Source organism: Cibotium barometz, chromosome 43, assembly GCF_041138505.1.
Source record: "Cibotium barometz isolate CiBa-2024 chromosome 43, ASM4113850v1, whole genome shotgun sequence".
Classification (NCBI taxonomy): Eukaryota; Viridiplantae; Streptophyta; class Polypodiopsida; order Cyatheales; family Cibotiaceae; genus Cibotium; species Cibotium barometz.
In genome coordinates, this window is record NC_141088.1 from 12,695,695 (window position 1) to 12,722,019 (window position 26,325).

Consider the following 26,325-nt stretch of genomic DNA (forward strand, 5'->3'; position numbering starts at 1 on the left):
TTGCTCTTGAAAAGGTGGTGCAACTTGCTCCACAATGTTCCCACCCACAAATGATTTCTCTCAAGTAAATCATGTTAGTGGTATAATATAATATAATGCTCATATTGACAACTATTTTTGTTTGGTGTGCATTAATTTGCTGCAAGATTGCAACAAATTAATGCAAGTACAGAACTGGAGTAAGGTTTCATAGTACAGTTTAGAAATAATTAACATTAATTCTTTGATTTTGGTCACTTTCCAAAAATTAATGAACAACGAGGACAAGAGTGAGCAACAAAAATAGATACGTTTTGAAAACCAAATTTATTAATGGAGAAATTTACATGTGGCAACACAAGATTACATCAGTAAAGAAACAAAACGAACAGGACAGTGAAAGCACACAACCTACACAAAGCATGCCTCTTCCACTATAAGGCGAACATACTTACAAACAAACGGTGATAGAGGCACAAACTCATCATCATTTATGATGGCTTTTTTAAAATTGTGCCAAACAAAAAGAAAAGATGCACTGTAGTGGGAGCTGTCATCATCATCATCTATAATGATAAGGCTACTGTAAGTTCAAGGCTATGTATCACTGTGTGTTTCATCATTCATTCCATTGTCGTCTTCATTGTTGCGTGGATGTCAGTATAGATCCAAATATCTACCAGGAGAAGTGTTTGCAAACAAAAACTCCTCAATGTCAATTGACTGCATAAGGTGAGATATTTTCGTTACTTTCCAAACTGATGCCGACCTTTTCTTACTCATCCCGTTTCCCGTCTTCGGTATTATCCACGACGCAGCGGGATAATACTTGCCTTTGCGGACCATTCTGAAAAGTGTGCTTTGAAGCGATGCACCCAGTTTATTAGCTACATAGTTGTCCATGAAGACATGCTCTCTCAAAAAGATTTATTGGCGACAAGCAAACTTTATTTTTTAAATCAGCTTGTCTGTACAATGCATAGAGTTGTCGCCCTCTAGTTATCTCTTCTGCGGAGATGATGTGCGAGAAGAATTTGAAATGTGCTTTATGCAGATCCTTCATGCAATAACTGACCATACCTTTGAATGTATGAATTCGAATCTGGCATAGACCTCTACACATGACAATAGCGCCTTCTGGTTTACAGAAGTCCCACCCCAGTTAACGTCTAATGACTTTGCCAATGCTGATGAATGAAGGAGCCATGAGAGTAATGACCATTTGAAAATGGAGATGATTTAGAGTACCTCCTCTCTATAGCGCGAACAAGCCCTTGAGGCATTCCATCCTCACGAATTCTTCAAGTGGTTCCCATGAGCAAACATTGATATCTCTATTTCCGATAGCAATAGTCAAAGAGACTTCGAATAGTTTAGTTCTTTTCTCTGCAAAGAAAATGCAAACTGATGGCTTAGATTCAGTGTTTTTTTCATTGGCCAATGGGTCCACAGAAGATGTTGGTGCTGCCTTATTGTCTTTCTTTGCAGCTTCAGATGACCCTGCGAAATATGCATCCAAAATATGCACCGAAAGTAATAAATACCCAACAAAAACAAGAAACATGCAGATTTAAAAAAATGCAATTTAAGTGTTGAAGACCTTCACAGACAATAGATATCTGAGGAGCGGGCTTTCTGCTTCACTGCACGGAGATTGCGAACTGCAAAGGATCCTTCTGGAGGTGTTACAATTTTGGAAGGCACAGGATAGCAGTCAACCCTCGGTACAGTGGATGTAGAAGGTTCACCCTCATCACACAGTAACGGGGTAGAAGAAGGACGACTGTTTGATTCACGACATAGCATAGATGAACTAAAGGGTCGCCTGTCAATTTTCGTAACATTACTAATGTCATTATATGGTCTTCTTCTTGATGAACGCAGAAAACAAATACCAGTACTGCAGAAAGAAGCACTGGAGCTCATTAAATAAGTAGGAGAGCCTCCAAGAAAAGAATATGCCACAGCTGAGCATGATCACATGCTGCATATAGCATATAATCATAAGCACACGAGTACTAGAAGCCACGTCCAGGAAAAGAAATACGTATGGTGAAGAGACATCACAGCAACGCACGTACATGAACCTTTTGAAAAGGCGATTAATGTACATATTTGCTCGTAATTGGATGTCATTAATTATTAATGCTATAGGACTATTTCCTCCCTGCCAACATGGAGCCAGTTGCCCCTTCCCCAAATCCTTTGAACTAGATCAAATGATGACAGATAGGCTGTCTAGGAAAAGCTTTCTACGTCCCTTAGCAAAGTTGGATAGGGAGTGTTCCACTGTCCTCATGGACTTGAGTATGTTCAAGTGGCCTTACACCAGCTTGCTTCACTCTGTTTCTGGCGCTCGTCCCCTAGTGGCTGATCTCCCACCCTTATAGCTCTTGTGTGTTGCTTGTATGGTGCCCACATGACATCCCATAATTCACCTTTGAAATAGTAACTATCTCTCACATGAACTCATATATATACCTAGATGAATCCAAGAACATGCCCAAATTCACCTTATAAGAATATGCCCAAATTCACCTTATAAGAAAGTGCAATTTATAACCTCATGGTAGTCATCCCCACAAGAGAATAAACCATCAACTCCATCATGCATAGTATAGACTAGATACTACGACATCCCCACTAACGTAATCAATGCTCAATAGTGGGTGTAGAATTTGGTATTAACATATGCTCCCAAACACACTCCATGCACGCGCGCACACACACACACACACATATAAGAGCATACATTTATACAGAGGTCTGTGTATTGAGTTTCTGTTAGAGCTCTGGAGACAAGGCAGACTCAGCCATAATGAAGCCTAGCACTAAGGATCATAACAAATAGAAAGAATTATTACAACCAAAAGGTAGTTGATAGGGCATATGCACCACTAAACATAGAAAGAATTAACACAACAACAATTGGCTGCAACTTGGACGAGAACTTCACAATGTGAAATTCGCATGTCCGCTAATACAGCATAAAGATATACCTAGATGAACATGACCATAGGACTGCATTTTTGGCTAAGGATGCTATGACGTACATGACTGATTGCCGATAGACTATGAGACATGAAAGCATAAATCTTTCAACATGAGAAACCTGACCTTCAATATGTGCCTCCTCAAGGACTTATATGTCAGATTTGTTGCTTCCATGAGCCGAGGAGCCTTTGAAAAAATCGCCGATGGTAGATCTCTTCACTACCCGCTGTCGTTTGAATCCAAAGCTCCTGCAAAGCTCTTCTTGTATTTCCTCTGGCAGCTCAGAGAGCACTGCCTCATCAATCTCTCCCTGCTTATAACCCCACACAGTAGTATTGACAGATGGATTGGATCTGACACACTCTGAAGCACTCCATCCTTTACAGTCCCATACATTTTTTAGTTTCAGAAAACCTGATGGCTGTTGATGGCTTCCTACTGCAGTGCTGGACAGCTGAGGCTCCTTCATTTTTTGAAGAAGAGATGGGTTTCCACTCCCAAGTGTGTTTATTGCTTCGAATGGCAGAGACTCCTTCGTTCTTTGAAGAAGAGATGGGTTTCCACTTCCAACTGTGTCAGATGTGTTCTTATCAATGGCTACAACACATGTGGCAGCAGCTTCCTGTTCAACTGGTGAACAATGTATAACAAGATGTGGATCTTGTGAACTCTTCTCGACTGAATCCATTTGCGATGGATTTGAGCTTGGACACAACAAATTCACCTCCGGAATGCATGGACCAGATGCTGAGAGCTGGAGAGTACACTCCATTGTGTTAACGTGCCCAAAATTACTGAAGGTTGGAGTACATATGACTTCACTCTCCCCAACACTATCAGAAGCATCCATTGCCATTTCACCATGGTTTCCAAGCCTTGTATCATAAGTTTGTTCATCATCACCTCTTCTGCCATGTACATCACCAATGCCTACATACAAAACACACGTAAAAAAAGTTATCAAAAAAGCTTTACCTCCAGTCAAGTGTGAGATTGCAAGTTGCTAATTTTCGGTATCAGGAATCAAGTGAACTCGCTGCCTTGTGATAAGAGGAAACAGGTGTACCGTTTTGAGGAACACAAGAGCTATCGTACGATAACCTTGTTGTTGCTGACTTTTCCATCAACTGATCAGACTGGTCCTCTTTTGAGGGCTGCATTGAGCTGTTGGATTCTGAACCCATTCCCATTCCCTTCATGTCAAAATAATACCTGTTTTTGGAAGCTTTTATCATGGTTTCATCCTCTGAACTTCGGTTTTCGTATGGAGACAAAGGCTCATCCAAGCTAAATGATTTGGAAGGTGATGCTGAAGGAGAACTAGGACTAACTCTGTCTTGCAAAGAGCTGGTGGAAGGCGAAGTTGGAGACGAGAAAAAGCGTGTTATGGGGTTCACACCCTGCCAATACAATAAAGAAAACAGATAAAACCTCCCAATAGTTATCATCTTAGTTTCACATATGCATGTGACATTATCACCATTTCAAACTTACCGCAGGTGTTGCCCAAATGTTGGAAGCTCCAATAAACAATGAAGTGATGGCCCAAGAGCTAGAGCTAGTGCCACATTTTTTTCGTGGTGACAAATTGTATGGAGCCAAATAGTCTTTCAACCCACGCTCAAAAAGCTTCAAAGCATCTTGAGCGATTTTTTCCTTCCCATAGCGTAAGACACATGATTTGGATGGAAATTTTCGGTCTTGGTTTATTTTATATCCCTGCAGACACCATTCAACTCTCTACATTATGCATGCCAAACGGCCCCTTGCAATGCAATAGCCACCTTTCACATTCACAATGTGTGTGTGTGTGTGTGCGCGCGCGCGCGCTGTGTATGTATGTATGTATGTACAGATAGAGAGAGAGAGAGATATTTACGTATATATCTACATTATGCATGCCATAAGGCCCCTTGCAATGCCATAACCACCTTTCGTCATTCATGATAATGTGTGCGCGCGCACAAGTATGCATGTATGTATAGATAGATAGATAGATAATGTGTGCGTGCGCACAAGTATGCGTGTATGTATAGATAGATAGATAGATAGATATGTATAAATATACATATAATATATACATACATATTACATACTTTTTTTTAGTGAAACTACATACATATATACATATATCATCTATACACACACACACACACACACATACATGGTACATACATGCATATATATATGCAATACTCTGGGCTTGTCCTACTGCTCGAGATTTCCTAGCTTGTTTGACAACTCTTCTCCATGCCTGGTTTCCCAAGCTTTCCTTTGGCAGGCACTTTTGGCTGTTTGGTAGATATCCCTCTACCCCCGATTATGCTCTCTTTTTTCCATGGTGCTGTTATTGTGCCTTATGGAGTTTATATCATGCCCGCAACACTCAGTTGTTTGGGCACACTTAGGATGTCTTCGCCTTTTTCAGATTCTCCTTGCTCCAGTCTCTCCAAGATGCCCACTTTCTTGGAGACCTTTCCATGGCCCAGTTGACGTGTTTTATCACTGTTTCTAGTTTTCCGTAGTAGCAGCTCCATGTTGGGGCAGCTATAAATGTACATTGCATTTATAATGAAACAGTGGTTTTCACAAAAAAAGTGTATATATATATATATCATGATGAATGCACCTATAAAATATGTACCATACAATGTACAAGGTTTGCGTTTCTCTGACAAACGGAGACTTGTTTGGGAATATGTACATAAGATGCATCATGATATCATGTTTCTTCAAGAACATAACGAGCATGAATTTGTTGGCAAGACAACTTTGTTTGGTGGTTACTGTATACACTACTGGCTTGAGTTTTTTCTCATGTTTGTGTGCTGGTCAAGCAAATTTTATAGCCTACAGTGGCTTATAATGATCCACATGGCAAACTAATTATTTTGCTGTGCATGCTCAATGGGGAGCTCTATGAGTTTGGCACTGTATATGCCCCTACAATTTCAGCCCATCGAACTCATTTGTGGCATTTTATGAGTCAGTACCCTTGGTTGTCCAATGTGCTTATTTGTGGGGATTTTAACAACTCCCCTTCTCCTCAAGACAACACTCGGGTTCATTCACATATGCTTGCTTCTCAAAAAGTGGCCTGGATAAATGTCGTGGTTGATCTTGGATTGAGAGATTTATGGACAGCCACTTCTCCTGATAAGAGAGGTTTTACTTTTCACCATAATGTGCACTCGGATTATCGTGCAAGATTAGATCGTTGGAACCTCTTGCATACAAATCATTTTGACACTTTTCCATGTCGTATGTGGATTGATTACTCTTTGAACCTTTCTAATCATGCACTCGTTTGGTTGGGTTTGTACTTTGATATGCCTCTTGATGAAACCGGCCTCTGATAGAAAACCAGAGTGCAGTAGGAGCAATCACCCGTCCACTTGTAGTCTAGATGAGAAACAAAACACAGATTGGAGCTAGAGTGCCCAAATCTGATAACACAACGACACCTGTTGGCCCCAAAGCTTGGCGCCCCTTGCGGTATTTCTTTATTCAATTAAAAATAATATGTATGGCTGAGTACAACACAAAGACCAGCCAAGAGTTTACACCTGTAAGTCCAATCTGACGGCCCACAAATCCTTCTCAACACAGAGGATCTATGCACACAGATCTGTGTCCTCAAGCAACACACTGTGCCTCCCTCTGATCAGCCAAGATCACAAAGCAGGCCAGCCATGGGCATACATCTGGCATATCTCAAGAGCATGATACATCTTCTCAGCTCAAACATACATGTGCTGTCCAATCTCTGTCTTAATCCCTTGTCAATCTGCCATACCCCTCCTCTCACAAGGGGGCCAGATAACACATATCTGCAACAGACATCAAGCAGTAGAAAGAGAGATAGATGAACAGAAACAGAGCTTACCAAGTTCAGCTCGTGAAACAACACTGGACGAAGCAACAGCACCAATCTGTGCCTGCAGGCACTTGAATCCACAACCCTCCTTCACACGTGTGCTTGCACTTGCTTGTATCCTCCTCCTGATGCTCACTCCTATGCTGTCCTTGAAAATACAGATCTGAAAATCAGCACTGTACCCGTCTGTACCGCCTCGGGATACGTGCCAAGAGTTGTACTTGCATAAACAGCCTGCTGTCCACTCCTGTACCAACCTGAATCAGAGTATTCAGGTCTGTCCAGCCACCTGACAAGCGCCGCCTGCAGCTTCAGAACCCAGAAAAGCATGCGTCAGCCCTGTCCGTACACTGTACGGCTGTCGTACAGGGCTGTACGGCCTGTGTACTTGCTGGTACAGCCTGTACTGGCCTGTGCGCAGAGTTTCCAGCAGCAGTTTCTGTGCGCAGCCAGCAACAGAGGAGAAAGAGAGAGAATGTTTGCCCAGTTCTGGCCGTACAGTGCTGTACGGCTGATTCCACTCAGAAAAACAGCAACCAGACTGGTCTTCAGCAGCCGCCTTCAGCTTCCCTGCTTTTCCACGCTAGTATTCAAGCGCATGAAGGAAACTCCTCTTTTGCTACACGATTCCCCAAAAAGGGAAGAGAGAGAGAGAAGAGAGAGAAAACTCCTCCCCAAATTAATCCCTAGGGCCCCAACTTTAATAAGTTCCTAGGGCCACTAAGGCCTAGGGGCAAACTCCAATAAACATTAAAACTTAATGTTTCTAGTTCCCCCCTTCACACCTAGGGTTGTCCACACATCTTAAACACTGTCCGGGCACCCCCCATGTGAATCATAAAATATTCTGACCCTGCAACCACCATGCCCACACTTGTCCTGCTCCATTTTCACAGGGCCATGACATACCCCCCTCTTGAAAGATGGCAAGTGTCCTCGATTGCATTCTGGTGATGCATCAAAATATCCAAAGTGAAATATACAATATGGCAAGATCAGCGTCCCAATCTCTCTGAGCCATACACATGTATCAATATTCACTGCAAACCAATGGCATAGTAATAGTCCAAGTTGTATACCACTGTGAACCATACATATCCACAAAAATTTCCATGTGACTAGTACACATATATCATAGAAGTCCCATAAACAGATGTACTGTCAGCCTCAGTACCTTCGGATGAGATAAAATCTGCACCAAGCGACCTCTAGATGTCATCTGAGCCTGTCTGTGTCAAGGGAGTGGAGGTGCTACCCCCCTCTTGAGCATCAGGTAATGCTCCAGACCCATGCTCTGCTGAACCTGAATGAGCCACAATAAGAGTCGGCTCTTAACTCAAAGGCATCGAGATAAAGCTCCAAAACCTGAGGTGAATCTGTTAAGTCACCTTCCTCCATCCACTTCGCATCCATCGGTGAATAGTTCGTGAACTTCACAAGATAGCGACGGGAAACTTTACCTCGTACCTTCCTTTCTTTATGTGCCAGTATCTGCTCTGGAATCAGAACCTCATCAAGTTCCTCAACTTCCGGCTGAGCCTCATCTGATACATCCTCAGGCACATCCCCACGGAAAGGTCTAAGAAGACTCACGTGAAAAGCATTGTGAATCCTCCAGTGATCTGGTAACTTCAAACGATAGGTTACCTCACCAATCTTTTCCAAAACCTGAAAAGGCCCATAATATCGCATGCTCAACTTAGGGAATAAGCGCTCTTTACCCTTCATCTTCTTGAGTCTAGCCTTTTCAAAGCGCAAAAGAACCCAATCACCCAATGCAAACTGTAAATCACGTCTGTGACGGTCTGCGGCTTTCTTTTGCTTCTGCTGAGTTTTCTGGAGGGCCAACTTAACTCTCCGATAAGCCTCATCCAAGCTCTCCACATACTGATCAGCCTCAAAGATCTTATCCTTTGTATGCAAAATGGGTGGTATCTTCTTCCCTCCTTCTACAATCTCAAAAGGCGCCTTGCCTGTCGAGCTATGTACAGTGTTGTTATATGCAAACTCCACCAAAGGAAGATACTTTTCCCATTGTTGCTTGTGCTCTGACACATAACACTTGAGAAGATCCAACACTGTAAAGTTAGCCTCTTCTGACTGACCATCTGTCTGTGGATGAAATGACGATGAAAACTTGAGAGTTGTACCCATGTTGTCAAACAACCCTCTCCAAAACAAACTCGTCATCCGTGGATCACGGTCACTAATGATAGACGTAGGCAAGCCATGATACTTGAAGATGTTCGCCATGAACAACTTCACCATATGATCCACTTTAATTGTCTTCCGCACGGGAATGAAATGAGCCTGCTTACTGAACCTGCATATGATTGTCCAGAGGCCATCATTTCCGGTTTGTGTCCGTGGAAGATCAAATACAAAATCCATGGCAATGCTCTCCCAAGGTCTATCCGGAATAGGTAAAGGCTGTAATAACCCTGGTGTCTTCTGACGGTCAAACTTTACCTTCTGACATACGATACATTGCCTCACAAAGGCATCAACATCTCTTCTCAGGGTTGGCCAATAAAAGAAAGTCTCCACTGCTTTGACCGTGGCGTCAATACCTCTATGACCTGCATACGGTGGAGCATGACTTTCAATCATAACCTTGAGTCGCAATAGCCTGGTAACACACAGTCTGCCATGCATCAATAAAAACCCATCTCTGAGAGTGTAATGCTCATGCCGCTGACCCTCAGACATCTGATCATGCAACCTTTCAAAATCCTCATCATGGGCATACTGCTCTTTCATTTCATCAAGCTCATGATGATAAGCAAGTGAAACTGCAGAGACCTGTGGCTTGCGTGACAAAGCATCTGCCACTACATTCTTTTTGCCTTCCACATGCACAATCTGGAAGTGAAACATTGACAAAAAGTTTGCCCAACGCATATGCTTCTCTGAAAGCTTAGTCTGCGTGAGGAAATAACGCAAGGTCTGATGATCTGTCTGCACAGTGAAATCAGCCCCAAGCAAGTAGTGTTTCCATGTAGAAAGAGCATGAATTACAGCCAACATCTCTTTCTCATACACCTGTAAATGCTTCTCAGCATCTTGCAAAACTCTACTCTCATAGGCTATCACATGTCCCTCTTGCATGAGAACTGCACCAATGCTACTTCCACATGCATCACACTGGACAACAAAAGCCTTTCGGAGGTCCGGTAACACCAATACTGGGTCCGAAGTAAGCTTTTCTTTGAGCTTTTTGAATGCTGTAATTTCCCGATCAGCCCATCTAAACGGAGTTGCTTTCTTCGTCAAAGCATGAAGAGGCGAAGCAATTTCAGCAAAGTGCCGTATGTAACGCCTGTAATAGGAACACAATCCTAGAAAGCTGCGTACATCATGCACGGTCCTCAAAGCTAAGTATTGCTTCTACCTTGGCTGGATCCATACGGACTCCATGACCAGACACAATATGCCCCAAGAAATGTATATCCTGCAAGAAAAACTCACTCTTCTTGCCATTAACCACCAACCTATGGTTTCTGAGTTCTGCAAACACAATGGCCAAATGCCTTCTATGCTCTTCCTCATTTTGTGAATGCACAATCATATCATCAAAGAATGTGCCCACAAACTCTCTATGAGGCCTGAAAATCCTGTCCATCATTCTGTTAAATGTGGCAGGCGCATTTGTCAAACCAAAGGGCATAACCAAGAACTCATACAACCCAAATGTGGTTCGGAATGCTGTCTTATACACATCCTCGGGTCTAATGCGTATCTGATGATACCCGCTTTTCAAGTCAATACGACTAAAAACTGTGGAGCCCTGTAAGCGATCCAAGATGTCATCGATCCTCGGTATGGGGAATCGATTCTTGATGGTATTCTTATTCAGCGCCCTGTAATCAATACACATGCGCCAAGAACCATCCTTCTTCTGCACTAAGAGCACAGGTGAGCAAAAGGGTGATGAGCTAGGCTGAATCAACCCCTTATTCAATAGTTCCTGCACCTGACTCATAATCTCTTCCTGTTGGGCTGCACTAACACGATACGGCGGTCTATTCGGTGGAGTACTACCAGGAATCAGATCTATGGCATGATCTTCTGGCCTCTCAGGAGGTAATTCTCCTGGCAATGACTCGGAAAAACAATCGTGAAACCCACTTAAGAAATCAGCCCTGTCCTTATCTAACATTGACAAATTAGACTTAGACTCATCATCCTGTGCATCCTTTACATAAATCAAGTACGCGGAAAGATGCTTTTTCATTACTGATGAAATCGCCGAAGCGGATACAATAGGAACAGATTCCCCTTTGAGTTTTACATCCAATACATGCTCTTTCCCTCTATGAGTCAGAGTAATTTTCCTATTGTAAGTATCCACCACCGCATGTACCCTGTGGCACCATGGCATCCCCAACAAAACATCACAGCCATCCAAAGGCATGATGAAGAACTCCTCGCTGTCCACGTAACCCTGCAAATGAAGCCGAAGCTTCCCAATGATAGGAGTGACGGGTTCTGCATACCCTGGACAAGCCATGTTAGCCTCATGTAACGGCCCCATCTCCTCTGCGCGAATCCCCAATCGGCCAGCCAAATCCGGTGAAATGAAGTTGGCTCTAGCACCTGTGTGTCAAAGAAGATCAAGGCATTCTAATCTCTCACTTTGCCCCATGCCCTGCACAACTCTGTAGCTTCACCACCTAGCTGCTCCCCCACAAGATCAGGAACTAAGCCTGCAGAAGGCTTTGGTTTCTTTGGCTTGGGCTCTCCTTTATTGTCAGGGTCCTTTTTGGACGTTCTTTTGGGACAATTGAATGACATATGTCCCTCTTCAGTACAGTAAAAACACTTTTGAGCATCTCTCAAAGCCTGTCTTTCCTCAGAAGTCCTCTTGGGCATTGGCAACTTCTTATACTTTGTCTCTGTAGACCCTTTAGCATCACGAGAAGCATGCCCAAATTTTTCAGCTTTCTTGCTCAATTTCTTACTGCCTTTAAATCCAGATGAACCACCTGTGAGTAACGCATTAGCTGTCATAGCATTTTCAATCATCTGTGACATGTTCGTTACTCTTGTCTTTATACAGTAATCTCGTACCTCCTTGGGCAGCCCACAACAATATTTCTCAACCTGCTCAGATAATGGCACAGCACGATAAGAAGTCACTGGGAGTAGAGCTTCCCAAAACTTCTTGTTATAATCCTCCAAACTATCACACTTTGAAGCATCCAGCTTGTGCCATGCGGTCATAACATCCACCTCAAATGTAGATGTGAGCCATACGGAAGAGAAAACCTGTTTGAATTGAACCCATGTGGTGGGTGCTATGCCCTGCAAAAGAAGAGTAGACCACCACTGCAAAGCATTGCCCTTGAGAAAAGTGGCAGCTTTCCTCACCTTCGAGGACTCTGTGTAATTCCCACCAGAAAAAGCAGCATCAAACTGCTGTAAAAAGGTAAGTGCTTTCAATTTATCCTTGGCCCCACTGAAAGTGTCAAACTTCACTGCAGCTCCCCCTTCCTTGTAATCCTTCGCCTTTCCCATAGGCGTTAGATTATCATATGGAAGTGGTTTCGTAAGATTGCTGCCCCCAACATTCATACCCATCATTGGGTCAACATTTCCCATTCCAACACCAGGCATACCATACATCCCAGCCATGTTTCCATACATTCCATGCTGCATACCTGGCTGCATGCCACCAAACATATTGCCTTGCATCCCAGGTTGCATGCTTCCAAACACATTTCCTTGCATACCGGACTGCATACCACCATACATATTCCCTTGCATGCCAGGCTGAAAATTAGCTCCAAAAGGCCCATACATACCCATGCCTCCCTGAGGATATCCCCAAGTCATGGATTGGAACACCGAGCCACCACCAAAATAACCTGGATGCATGTTCTGCTGAGGAATAGGTGGCTGTCCATAGTAGGAACTCTGTGGGTTTGCACCAAAAGCATGCTGCATATTCGGAAACTGTGCAGGAGATGGATCCTGTGGAGTGGTACCACTATGACGTTGAGGAAGATTCTTCGAACGAACCTTCTTCTTCTTTTTCTGGGGCTCTGTGCGGGGCTCTGAGCGAGATCTCAAAAATTCAGCAAATCTCTCACTCTGAGTGAGCTGCATAAAAGTATCCATAACACTAGCCAAGCGATCTTTGAACCGAGCATCATCATCCTCTTTACCATGCACATCTTCTGGCTGTGTTACATCTTCATAAGGCTCATCATCTGCAGCCTGTTCTCCTGCAAAAATATCCTCAGATAGATCTCTTTCAGGAGAAGACTCTTGCTCTTCTTCTTCATGATAGAAGTACTCTTCCTCTGTATCAGACATGATTGCTGAATTTTCAGCGATGGCTTTCTTCAAAGCAACCACGAGCTCACCCCCTTCAGAAAGTTGATGATTGGTCCCGGCGACGGAACCTTGAAACCGGCCTCTGATAGAAAACCAGAGTGCGGTAGGAGCAATCACCCGTCCACTTGTAGTCTAGATGAGAAACAAAACACAGATTGGAGCTAGAGTGCCCAAATCTGATAACACAACGACACCTGTTGGCCCCAAAGCTTGGCGCCCCTTGCGGTATTTCTTTATTCAATTAAAAATAATATGTATGGCTGAGTACAACACAAAGACCAGCCAAGAGTTTACACCTGTAAGTCCAATCTGACGGCCCACAAATCCTTCTCAGCACAGAGGATCTATGCACACAGATCTGTGTCCTCAAGCAACACATTGTGCCTCCCTCAGATCAGCCAAGATCACAAAGCAGGCCAGCCATGGGCATACATCTGGCATATCTCAAGAGCATGATACATCTTCTCAGCTCAAACATACATGTGCTGTCCAATCTCTGTCTTAATCCCTTGTCAATCTGCCATACCCCTCCTCTCACAAGGGGGCCAGATAACACATATCTGCAACAGACATCAAGCAGTAGAAAGAGAGATAGATGAACAGAAACAGAGCTTACCAAGTTCAGCTCGTGAAACAACACTGGAGGAAGCAACAGCACCAATCTGTGCCTGCAGGCACTTGAATCCACAACCCTGCTTCACACGTGTGCTTGCACTTGCTTGTATCCTCCTCCTGATGCTCACTCCTATGCTGTCCTTGAAAATACAGATCTGAAAATCAGCACTGTACCCGTCTGTACCGCCTCGGGATACGTGCCAAGAGTTGTACTTGCATAAACAGCCTGCTGTCCACTCCTGTACCAACCTGAATCAGAGTATTCAGGTCTGTCCAGCCACCTGACAAGCGCCGCCTGCAGCTTCAGAACCCAGAAAAGCATGCGTCAGCCCTGTCCGTATACTGTATGGCTGTCGTACAGGGCTGTACGGCCTGTGTACTTGCTGGTACAGCCTGTGGCCTATGCGCAGAGTTTCCAGCAGCAGTTTCTGTGCGCAGCCAGCAACAGAGGAGAAAGAGAGAGAATGTTTGCCCAGTTCTGGCCGTACAGTGCTGTACGGCTGATTCCACTCAGAAAAACAGCAACCAGACTGGTCTTCAGCAGCCGCCTTCAGCTTCCCTGCTTTTCCACGCTAGTATTCAAGCGCATGAAGGAAACTCCTCTTTTGCTACACGATTCCCCAAAAAGGGAAGAGAGAGAGAGAAGAGAGAGAAAACTCCTCCCCAAATTAATCCCTAGGGCCCCAACTTTAATAAGTTCCTAGGGCCACTAAGGCCTAGGGGCAAACTCCAATAAACATTAAAACTTAATGTTTCTAGTTCCCCCCTTCACACCTAGGATTGTCCACACATCTTAAACACTGTCCGGGCACCCCCCATGTGAATCATAAAATATTCTGACCCTGCAACCACCATGCCCACACTTGTCCTGCTCCATTTTCACAGGGCCATGACACTTGATGAGGTTTCCTTATCCACAAAACGGCTTCTATTGGTGAACAATTCCCATCTCTCACATGCATTGTTTCAAGATATGACTATCGATGTTATTGACGCCTTACAGGCTGAAATGTATGAGAACATAGACATTGCATGGTATCATTTTGCTGCCCATATGCAAACGGTTATCAATGAATATGGTAAATGGTATTTGGGGGATGAAAGACAACGTATATATCAGCTGAAAAAAATGCTGCACTTTCTGGAGGAGAACAATCATACTCGCATGCTATCTTAGCAAGAGGAGGATCATATTGTCTATGCAAAGCATGCATTGCCTCTCAATACTCTAGGATATTTAAAGGTTTGTTCAGTCCCCGAATGAACCTGGCCATCAGTTGTTCTTCATCCAGCGGTGGGAAAGCTTTCTTCAAAAGCTTGCATGTTTCGAGACAAAAACAATGTATATCTAGAGTGATGAAAGAGGATGACCATTGGACACAGGACATACGCCAACTAGAGTATGAATGTGTGATGCATTTTCAGTATGTTTTTGCAACACCGCCACAGATGACTCCTGAAGGAGCTTCTATCTCATGTTTCTAACATTCTGGACATAGATGAAGTGGTTGATTTGAGCCTATCTTTTCAGGTATGGAACTAAACAGGGCACACTTGGTAAATGGAAGACTCCAAGATGGGATGGATTGACCATGGAGTTCTTTTTGCAATTTTGGCCTATGCTTGAAGAATCACTTTTGCTTATGATCAATGAGGTTTGGAATTCGGGCGTCATAACTTTTTCTTGGCACGAAGGACTGATAAGATTGGTGACAAAAAAGAATTTGTGTCAAGACTCAAAAACTTTTTGATTGGCGCCCTATTACCTTGATGCCAGTGATTTATAAATTGATCACTAACATGACCACTAATCGACTCAAAACCATTTTGAATAGGGGTATCCATCCAACGTAATATGGTTTTGTGTCTCGTAGTAGACAAATAACAAATAACATTGCTAATGTCTATGTTGGCATAGAGTATGCAAAATATACCAAGCACAATGTGATCTTATTATTGCAAGTTGATATTGCTAACGCTTTTGATATAGTCCAGTGGGATTACATTGCAAAAGTTATGGCAAAGTTGGGCTTGAGTCGAAAAATGCAGAACATAATTTACTGGCTATATCGAGATAGCACTGCAAAATGCATTTTGGGAAGAGGCTTATCCCCTCGATGGGTTTTGGGTAGATCTATTCGACAAGGTTGGTTAGGTAGACTGCAAGCTTATTCTACAATATATTCAATGGTTAGGTAAACCTCCTGAGATTGTTAATACTTTGAGACAAGAAAGAAATTTTGGAGCCATGCATTCCCTACTCCTTTGGCTCTCTGTTCCCCTCGGCGAGCTTACTTTCTTTCTATAAAAGGCATTTGGGTTTGCCAAGATGTTGTTGATGTTGAAGGAAATGCTTTGTCCTTTCCTCAAGCTCAAAGTCGTTGGCAGTTGCGTATGCACTATAGACCTTCATGGCGCATGTTACAAGAACAATTGTAGCCTTTTACTCCTCTTACGGTTGTTCCCAATGGTGAAAGAACGGAGGATTTGATTTTCTATAGGGCAGATCCTGGACCTTCTCCTAGATTCTCTTTCCTCGGGCTTCGGCTGCTCTATAAGTTGATTATTCCTGCGCCTTGGTTTGTCGATCGAGTTAATAAGATTTGGCTTCTCACTAAGACAACCCATTGGTGGAAACAAAATCTAAACAAAATTTTCCATAGTAAATTGCCACTCAAATCTGGATTGTTTTTATGGCGATGCTTGTTGGGAGTGCTCACAGTGGGAGAACTTCTTGAAAAAAGACACATAGCTGTAGCAAAATGCACTTCTTGTCATTGCATAAAGGAAACAATGATGCATCTTCTTTGGTCCGCAGACCAAAAGTTTCCTTTGCTAAATTTTCCATTTTTTCAACTCAGATTTCCAAGGTATTCGTTCTCTAGATTTTTTTGGCTCTTTGGCCGGTGGCCTTCTACATTGGATCATGCACAGCCCTTTCTAATCTGGACTAGATATTGGGCTTTGTGGACAATATGGCATGCAAGAAATCAGTGGGTTTTTCATTCCATAGGATTGCACACTATCCCTACTTTTGTCAATCCTTGCATCAGTCTTTGTTTGACACCATCCACCCAGATGGGCAACTGGCTTTGTTTTTTTAGTGCTTTTAACTTCTGTGACTGCTCTTTAAGAAGTTTACATCTTTTTTGAGGACTTCTTTCTTTGCACAGTGAAGAAATAGAACATAGCTTTTTTTTCAAAGATATATGTATGTGTGTGTGTGTGTGTGTGTGTGTATTTGGTACAAGAGCTAAAAGTAGCAAGAAAAAAATTGATAATTTTTGTTTTGTTTTGATTTACATGATTTGTTCCCGCATGCACGGTCAGAAGATGGGCCATCCGATGATTCTGCTCGAGATCGACATCAAGCCGTTCTTGTAGCTCTGTTGCTAATTCTGACATCCAATGCTCGACCTGCAGAAAAAAAAAACTTTTTCACTCCACTAAGTACTTTAAGAATCTCTCTCTCTCTCTCTCTCTCTCTCTCTCTCCAGTTTCACGTTCTTTTTTATTTTTTCCATGGCACAGTATACCCACAGTATCATTGTACTATTCATGGTCTCATAGGCCCTTCAAGTCTTTTGTAGACATTAATCTCTCTCTCTCTCTCTCTCTCTCTCTCTCTCTCTCTCTCTCTCCATGGGCTGTATGATGATGGCGATCCCATTTTGTATCATGTGGCTCGGATTTGATGTTCCCAACTCATAGCTCTAGTCTTTGTTTTGTTTTGTACGATGATGAGATTACATGGACACTATTGTATCACTTTTCGTCTCATAGACCCATTGGGTCTTTTGAAGATGTTTAATATAACTCTCTCTCTCTCTCTCTACCATCATCGAGGAGAGTAGAGTACAACATCAGAGGATTTACTACTGCTTTGTGGATTTCCGCAAAGCTTTTGATACTGTAACATGAGCCTATCTTCTACGGCATCTACTGGAGATAGGAATCCCATCTGCCATGGTTTGGAGCATCATCGCCCTCTATGAATCTGTCATTGGACGAGTGAGAGCCCTAGTAGGTACATTGTAGGAGATTTCCAACACTATTGGGGTAAAACAGGGCTGCCATCTATCACCCACTCTTTTTGGCCTCTACATTGATGGGATCTCCACCTTCATTGACAGATTAGGCAGGGCGGGTCCCACATTCGCAAGCATATTGATCCCCCTACTATGTTCAGCAGATGACATCCTCCTCCTTTCAGATTCAGCCGAGGGGCTTCAAAGACATGAGATGCCTTACAGGACCTTTTCAGTCAGTGGGACCTCACTATTAACCTAGTAAAACCAAGGTAATGGTCTTCAATACCTCCCACGCCTTCACATCCAGATTGAGCTTCACATAGAGAGGGGATCCTGTGGAGATTGTCTCATCCTATGTCTACCTTGGTGTCACTTTCAGTGGCCCACACTTCACCATGCTTCCCGTAGCACATGCCAAAGTGACACGGGGATATGTAGCCTTGAGCTTACTTGAGTAGTAGTGCTTCCAACGACATTTCTAGGAGCCCAATATGAAGGGTTGGCTTTTTGACACCCTCGTCACACTAGCCTTGATGTATGGAGCAGTCTTCTGGGGGGCAAATTTATCCGATGAGGATTTCTCTGTCTTACAACACCCCATGAGAGAGATACTGAGATGAACAGATTACATCAGTCTTATGCTAGTTGTAGATAATGTAACAAAGTATTTTTAGGATGCACATGCACATGGGCTTAGGGTCATTTACATGTGGGATCAGGGCACATGGGCATTGGGACTATAAAATGCATGTGCTCTAGGACTATTGTACTTGTTGGATATAACCTTGATAAAGCTTTGCCTCAGAGTAGAGATTGGCAGAGCTAAGGATATCCCACATGAGGAGAGGACATGCACAGTATGCATCACAGAAGCAGTAGAGGATGAGGCCCATTATGTGCTCAATTGCCCGGCTTACTATGAGATATAGGGGAGATTCCATTGCCTCTTCCGAGAGGTATTCGGACCACTCACACGGGTGATACAGTTTGAGAATCAGCGGTGCGTGGGCATGTACTTGATGGAGCTCAGACGACACAAGGATGTAGTGTTGAGGCAGCATGCTCAGAGACAGCCCCGGCTCCGATAGGACACCTCACAGAGAGCCATCACAGATTTCTTTGTGGTACATACATCCACATCGGAATCTACTGCCCACAATAGTTCCTCTACTACAACATCAGAGCCCACCACCCATACCCACACTCCAACTCCACGCCCCAGAGGAGTTCTTAGTGAGAGAGCTCAATCCATTCTGCGAGCTAGATGTCCCCGACCCAGAGCATCAGGACCCTCTACCACACAGAGACGGATTTGTGAGGTTCTCCGCCGACATGTCACGCTCCCATCATAGAGGCCTGACATTCACTTCACCAAGGTTGCATCCAAACGCAGTTTGGATAGGATCCAAACGTTTACAACGATTGAAACGTTCACTAATGTTTGGAAACGTTAGTGAACGTGAGAGCTACTATGGCATATGCACAAAAAGCAATCAAGAAAATGGAGAAATGTCAAGACGAGTCACGACTCGAGGGTTTTAAAATATATTTCAAAATTCAAGCACAATACAAATAAAATTTCAGCCTGTGTGTAAGGGTCCGAGGAGGTGCAGCAGAGAGAGTCAGAGCCTTGTGGGGGTGAGAGAGAGAGTCTAGAGAGAGAGAGAGAGAGAGAGAGTGGTGGGGAGAGAGAGAGAGTGGCCGCTGGCGGGGGGAGAGAGAAAGAAAGAAAGATATATTAACGTCTACGAGAGGCCAAAGTCGGCCTATGAGACAAAAAATAATACAACTGTGTTCTTCCGGTCATCGGAAGAAAAGAAAAAGAAAGAAAAGGAAAAGAAAGAAAAGAAAAAGTGTGCATGTGTCTGGATACAACTATGAATCATCATGGATCGGTGGAGCCCATATACATACAAGAGAGAGAGAGAGAGAGAGAGAGAGAGAGAGAGAGACTCTTACGATGAGCGAGCGCCGAGCACGACCAAGCTACTAGCAAGCAGCGAAGCCCAACACGACCAGCCCACAAGTGCCCACCGCCGAAGAGAGAGAGAGAGAGAGCCGCACGCACGTAAGAAACAAAAGAAAAAAAAACGTGATGTTGACGTGCGTTCGCCTTTCATTTTTTTAACAAATAATATGGAGGAATATTTACTAGCACATCCACTCGTGTTATTTATCATGTTGGCCAAGGTACGGGGGGCGGCGTTGGACCATGTGCAAATGCACCACAAGAGGCGGTTGATGAGATTCGGCAGGAGAACCCACGGATCTTCATCGGATCACAACTTGGTAGGGATAGTAGAGTCATCATTGAGGATGAGCAGCTAGATACACCTGCGCATATGGGCCCCTCAGTTGTTGGGGGGCCAGCATGTTCATATGTGGGTGGACAGATGTCACAGTTAGCAGGCTCAGTGGAAGAGCCATCCACAGGTTCAGGTTCAAGTGCACGTCCTAGCCGAAAGAGGGCTAGAGTAGATGATGGACAGTCTCATGTGGAGAATATTGCAGCAGGTGGTAGTGCAAGACGACACCATCAGACCACTCTATGTGGTACATTGAACCAACCTCATGGGTGAAGAAGAGGCAGCGGAAGGCAGAGATAGAGATAGAGCGCACTCTCATTGAGTGCAATATCTCTTTCAATGTCCTTCGCACAGATCAGTGGAAGAGAATGATTAAAGCCGTCTCTGATGTAGGTCCATGTGAGAACTGGACTGGATTAGACTACCAGAAGATGCGGACAACCATGCTAGAGGATGAGAAACAATGCATAGAGAATGCATTAGAGCCAATAAGATCATCTTGAAAGAAGCATGGTTGTAGTATCATTTCAAATGGATAGAGTGATGTGCAGAGAAGACATATCATCAACATCCTTGTTTCTAGTTGCATGGGCACATATTTCTTGCGTGCAGTGGATTCAGGCAAGGCAGGGGAGAGGATCATTGCAGCATTCATCTTCCAGCACATCAGGCGGGCTGTTATTGATATTGGCCCAAAGAATGTGGTGCAGGTCATTACGGACAATGCGTCCAACTGCAAGAGCATGGGAGAGATGATTGAGGCAATGTTCCCATCCATTGTGTGGACTCCATGTGCTGCACACTGCTTGGACCTCATGATGGAGGACATAGGGAAGCTTTGATGGGTGAATCCGGTTGTGGATGAGGCCGTACGCATCACTACCTTCTTCAGGAAGAAACACCAGGCATTATCTATCTTCCGATCCCACTCACACTTGGACATGGTGCGGCCATCCAAGACAATTTGCCTATATCTATCTTGTGCTTAGCAGGCTACATGAGGTATAGGATGCACTTCGAGCCTCCGTGGTATCACCGGCATGGAGGGAGATGCGTGATTCGACCAGCGAGCCCACTCGATACATCCAACGCAAATTGTTGGATGAGTCCTTTTGGTTTGATATTGAGGGCTTAGCAAAGCTCCTCAAACCCATGCATATCTTCATCCGATTCAGTGACATGGAGGGCTCTACATTGGGACTCCTCTATCATCATTTTCATCGGATGAGAGAGATGGTGTCATTAGTCACCTCGCTGACTATCACTCCTACTAGGTATATCTAATATCTATTATGTAATATGATTTATGGTATGTGCTGTAATTTTGGTTATATGATGTACTTACTATTGGATATCTAATTTGGAATTTGGAATGTCAGATGTGGCGAGGTGATGGCCATTGTTGACTCGCGATGGACTTACATGCGTCATCCCATTCATGGGATTGTAGCATTACTCCATCCGATGTTCAACAAGGTCGAGCTCCAAACAGACACGCAACTCAATTTGCTCAAGGATGCTTATGTGTCTCAAGTGCTTAGCTACGATGACATGGTGACCTTCGATGAGGAGTTGGTCGTCTACCGCAATCAGGTGGGAGTTGCCTTTGGCAAGTTGAGTGCCTCAGCAGTTCAAGAAGGGCGGGCGAAACCACTTACGTGGTGGGACATCCATGGATACCAAGCCAAAACTGTCCAAAAAGTGGCCTTTAGACTGCTATCTCAGGTTGTCCCACCACTTACGTGGTGGGACATCCATGGATACCAGGCCAAAACTGTCCAGAAAGTGGTCTTTAGACTGCTATCTCAGGTTTGTAACTTTAAAGTTCTTAGTTTGTATAATGCAGCCAATGTGTAATCTTGTCTTTTGACATTTGCCAGTGGCAAGTGCTATGTGGCATGTGCAGAGTTGCTCTCCTGGTGCATGCGAACGGAATTGGAGTGCATACTCTCTTGTGCACACCAAGATCCGTAATCACTTGAGTACTTAGCAGATAGAGAGGTTGGTGTTTTGTCGATCCAACCTCCGTCTTTTGCGCACACTCAAGACAGCCACTGGTGTGAAGGAGGTAAATTACTTGCCAACTTGAAATGTTTATTATTAAATAATAAACTTCATGAGTAACCTCATGAGTATTGACTCTTGATACGTGTTATGTGCCATGTCACATCAGGTGGATCCCTTTATCTTTAATAGGCTCCTTGCTCATAGTATTGATGCGGAGACTCAGCTTCGGGAGGACTGGTTGTGAGACGAGCAGGAGGAGAGATACCGAGAGCTCCACAGAGAGCTACACGTGCTTGATCATGAGCTATGAGTATTCTAGATGCTGATGGCCCATAGATACGAGTGACACCATTCCTGAGTACCGGTGGTCAGAGAGCCTGACTATGTGTCGGATGGCAACATGTTGACGGATGGAGATGTTTCTTTAGAGTCCTCATCTGGTTTAGATGAGTAGCTAGATGCTACTATAGTTTATAGTTTATAGTTTTTTTTTTGGTGACTAGCCTCTAGGAATCATCATTCATGTATCATTGTATGACATATGTCTACAATCTTATGATTTCAGATTTATCATTTATCCATGATGATTGATCCATCTCACTTTCATTTATGTTCATTGTTTAATTATTTTATTTGATTATTGATATTTGCATTTACCATTGTCACTTGTGACTTGTAAGGTACTAAGTTGTAAGTTGTGCAAAATTGAAATTAAAGGTTGTATAGTATTAGTAAGTGCTTTAATGTTCATTGACGAATCTTCAAACTTCATGTTTCAAAAGTTTATAAGTATTAAGTATATATATCGGGGGGCAACGTTCACTACGTTTGGAATCTTTTCAACACGTTTTCCAAACGTACTGTACGTATCGTTCACTACGTTTGGAACCACCTTGCACTCCACCATCAGATTAGTTCTGGCCAAGGCGGGTATCAACATTAGCTGATCACAGCATATCTCACTCTATACAGGATCATCTGTTAATCACATGTACTGTCAGATGTTTTCATTTTACTTTTTCTTTCAGTTTTCCATGGCTCAGTATATCCATGGTACCATTGTATTACTTTTGGTCTCATAGGCCCTTGGGGTCTTTCTTTCTTTCTTTCTTTCTCTCTCTCCCGAGGGCTTAACGCCCCCGACCACGGTGACATAGCTGAGGGAGACCTCTCGGCCATACTCGTCAACCCCATGCTTGACATTTTGGAGAGTGGTATACCATCTACTCGGAGCTGATGTTGCTCCCATGTTTTTATGCTTTTAGTATTTTCCTTGGACAGTTTTGTATCACCCCAGTGAGATAGCTATATTTATGTTTTCATTCTGTTTTATTTTCCATTCCATGATGAGATATGCCATGGACATTATTGTACCACTTTGGTCTCATAGGCCCATTGGGTCTTTAGTAGACGCTTAATATATCTTTCTTTCAGGAGCAGATGCCCGACTGGCAAGGAGTCCACACAAAGACAGATTACTGACTTCTTTAGAGGGACTACCCGGGAGGGCACACAGTCGACAGCCCAGCAGTGGGCACCCCGTGGGACTCTAGTTGAGAGAGCTATCCAGTTGGGCACATCCAGACGCCCGAGGGTTCGCGGATCCTCACATCGGAGATGGTGCCTACATTGGAGGATTCAGAGCATCATTGCGAGGCATTGAGCTCGTCCGACCAGGCATCTCACTATGGCAGATATCCAGGCCATCCGGCAGAGACCTATCCTAGAACTCCTAGGATGATTACCACTCCAGCCATATACTGTTGTACTCACTGTCACTTTTGTATCCATGTACTCATGTACCCCATTTTGACTAGTAGCATTCGCTTCCCACTCTCCCTAGTTGCTGCTTCCGGATGCTCCCTACTGATGTATTGTAGGGCTAGATACTTACCTTCAGTTCTTTCTTTTCTGTTCCAGACAGACAGTGTATTAGATGTCACATGGTTGTAACTTTGGTCTCATAGGTCACTTTGGCCTTTTGAAGACGTTAATATAACATTTCATTTCATCTCTCTCTCTCTCTCTCTCTCTCTCTCTCTCTCTCTCTCTCGCGTGCGCGCACGGCCCCCCATGATGGCATGGCCCTCCGCCCCTAGCCTCTGCTCGTGCACCACACACAGGCGCTCTCTTCTAGCCGTGCATAGGGGCTCTTCTCTGTCCGCGTGGCGCTGCTCTAGTCTATCCGGGCTACACAAGCCCCCCAGGCAGCAACATAATCCTCTCTTTTTTCTTTTTTCTTTTCGTAACAAGGAGTTGTATTAACAAAACAACGTACAAAGGCCACTAGCCTACATAAATCTCAAGTAAGAAAGTGGGGCCACAAGGCCACATGCTAGAGTGAAGAACTGCCCTCAACCCCTATAAAACAGATAGAACCGTTGTGCGAATCAGCCTCAGCCATGGAAGGGCTGAATTCCATAATGACTTGTGCCGATACAATAGAGGAATTTCCACATCAAATCCCACGCACTTGTCCACCTCGGCACTCCAGTTCAAACCCTGATATCTAGTTCAATATATTACTTTCTCAGAAAAAAGGAACTGAATAAAGGAAACTACGCATCCATATCAAACATGTGTACCCACGTGGACATATGGAAGAATATTAGGCATGTTTCACACGTAAACAAAAGCTTCTCAGGACATGAGAACACGACGACTAAATGGCAAAAGTAAAATTACTTACATCTCCCAGGATCTTTAAAGCTTTAGGACCTGGAAATGTTTTGCCACAGCTGTGACTTTTTGGAAGAGTCCGAGCCTTCACTTCATCGCCACTCATGCCTCTTGCTACATTCCATAACCAGGCGCTGCATTACCAAAAAATATACCAGGTAAGGTTCAACAAACGCTATTAAATTGCAATTTAAAATTAAAAACAATCCATATTTTTTACAAATACTTCCTTTCAGTTCTCTTAGAGCCTCTCTGATTGTCGAAAACAAAAGAAGCCACCACCCCCACTGGCAAGGAAGGGGCCAGGTGGTTGTGGCTACAACCTCTAACAAACCAACAAAAAGTCCACACGTAGATCCGCGTGCCTAGGGGAAGTGGTTGTAGATTTTGCTGGAGTCCCCCTCAGCTCATGAGGTATTGGGTGTGGTTTGAACGTGGAGTAGAGATAATCCCCTGGATGTGGAGGAGCTCAGGTGGGAGCGGGATGGGTGTCTTCATGTAAGACCACTCGGCACTAGCCTGACTCCAAGCAACCGCAGGATTATCGCCCTCACAATGTAGGTAACTGGAAGTCCCCTACTATACTGCAACACTGAAGTGAAAGAAGATGAAGAGTTGGGCCACCTGTGCCTCAACATTGTACAAGCCATCCAGCTCTCTGTAAAATCAAGCTCCATGCTCACTAGTGGCCAAGACTAGCTGATGGCATTCGTAAGGCGCAGGTTACCAACCGACAGGGGAAATCCACTGACGTCGTCCCAAATAGTAGTAGCCGCCGGTACTCCAACAAGGCTCAATGAGGTGGTCTTTTCGCCGTGAGGGAGGCCAAGTAAAACTTGGACCCATTACCAATAAGCTGCATGTTGACGATGCACCAACAAGTCTGCTGCTAGCGAACTTACAAACCAAGGTGGTGGCCTCGAGGAAGGCCACAAAAGAGGCCAAGGGCTGGAGGTCCACAGCACGAAAATGGTAGTTAGCAAACACTAACCGAGGAGAGGCTGAAGAGGTAAGGAGCAAAGAAGGGCAGACAAAGAAACCAAGGCGGAGGGGGGGTTTGTAGAAAATGGGCAGCAGGGGTTGCCGCATGGAGACAGGGCCGGAAGAGAGTTAAGAGGATAGAGCTGTCAAGGAGGGGCAGAGGCGGGGATGCAATAATCAAAACAGAAGGAGTGGAAAGGGAGATTGGGGCTCCCCGAGGGGGGGAGGGGAGTGGTGGGGTTTGGGGGTGTGGCCAGGGAGGGAGGGAAGCACACTCACAACTAATGGGGCTTCTCAGACATGGACTGTCATCAATTTCCCATTTGAATACCAAAAAAGAATTGGGCAGAAAAACGAGTACCCTGTGTTGACACCATATAGATCCTGTAGTTTTGATTCTGAGAACTGCAACAAATCACCAACAAACGAGACTTGTAAATCAGCCTGCAGGGAGTCTCCAAGCTTTCCTCCTAGTTGTTTCCTGGATCAAAAGACAAAATCTCTATGTCACGCCATT

General features: G+C 44.1%; 1 protein-coding gene across 12 annotated transcripts in view; it reads right to left on the reverse strand.

The window, feature by feature from the left end:
- Nucleotides 1-289: 289 nt before the first annotated feature.
- Nucleotides 290-26,325, reverse strand: part of LOC147613543 (DNA polymerase eta-like) — a 102,761-nt gene continuing 76,725 nt past the window's right edge. For 5 of the 12 annotated variants that reach the window (XM_086781519.1, XM_086781522.1, XM_086781527.1 and 2 more), the window contains 7 exons: nucleotides 26,170-26,289; nucleotides 24,838-24,961; nucleotides 17,108-17,221; nucleotides 4,468-4,692; nucleotides 4,040-4,373; nucleotides 3,097-3,903; nucleotides 290-1,479 (listed from right to left, as the gene is read on the reverse strand). In XM_086781519.1, coding sequence (XP_086637645.1) covers nucleotides 3,122-3,903; nucleotides 4,040-4,373; nucleotides 4,468-4,692; nucleotides 17,108-17,221; nucleotides 24,838-24,961; nucleotides 26,170-26,289 — 1,699 coding nt within the window. In that variant the 3' untranslated portion in view covers nucleotides 290-1,479; nucleotides 3,097-3,121. Of the gene's footprint in view, nucleotides 1,480-3,091; nucleotides 3,904-4,039; nucleotides 4,374-4,467; nucleotides 4,693-17,107; nucleotides 17,222-24,837; nucleotides 24,962-26,169; nucleotides 26,290-26,325 lie in introns of all 12 variants that reach the window. The other 7 variants (XR_015263212.1, XR_015263213.1, XR_015263210.1 and 4 more) reach the window with 6 other exon arrangements.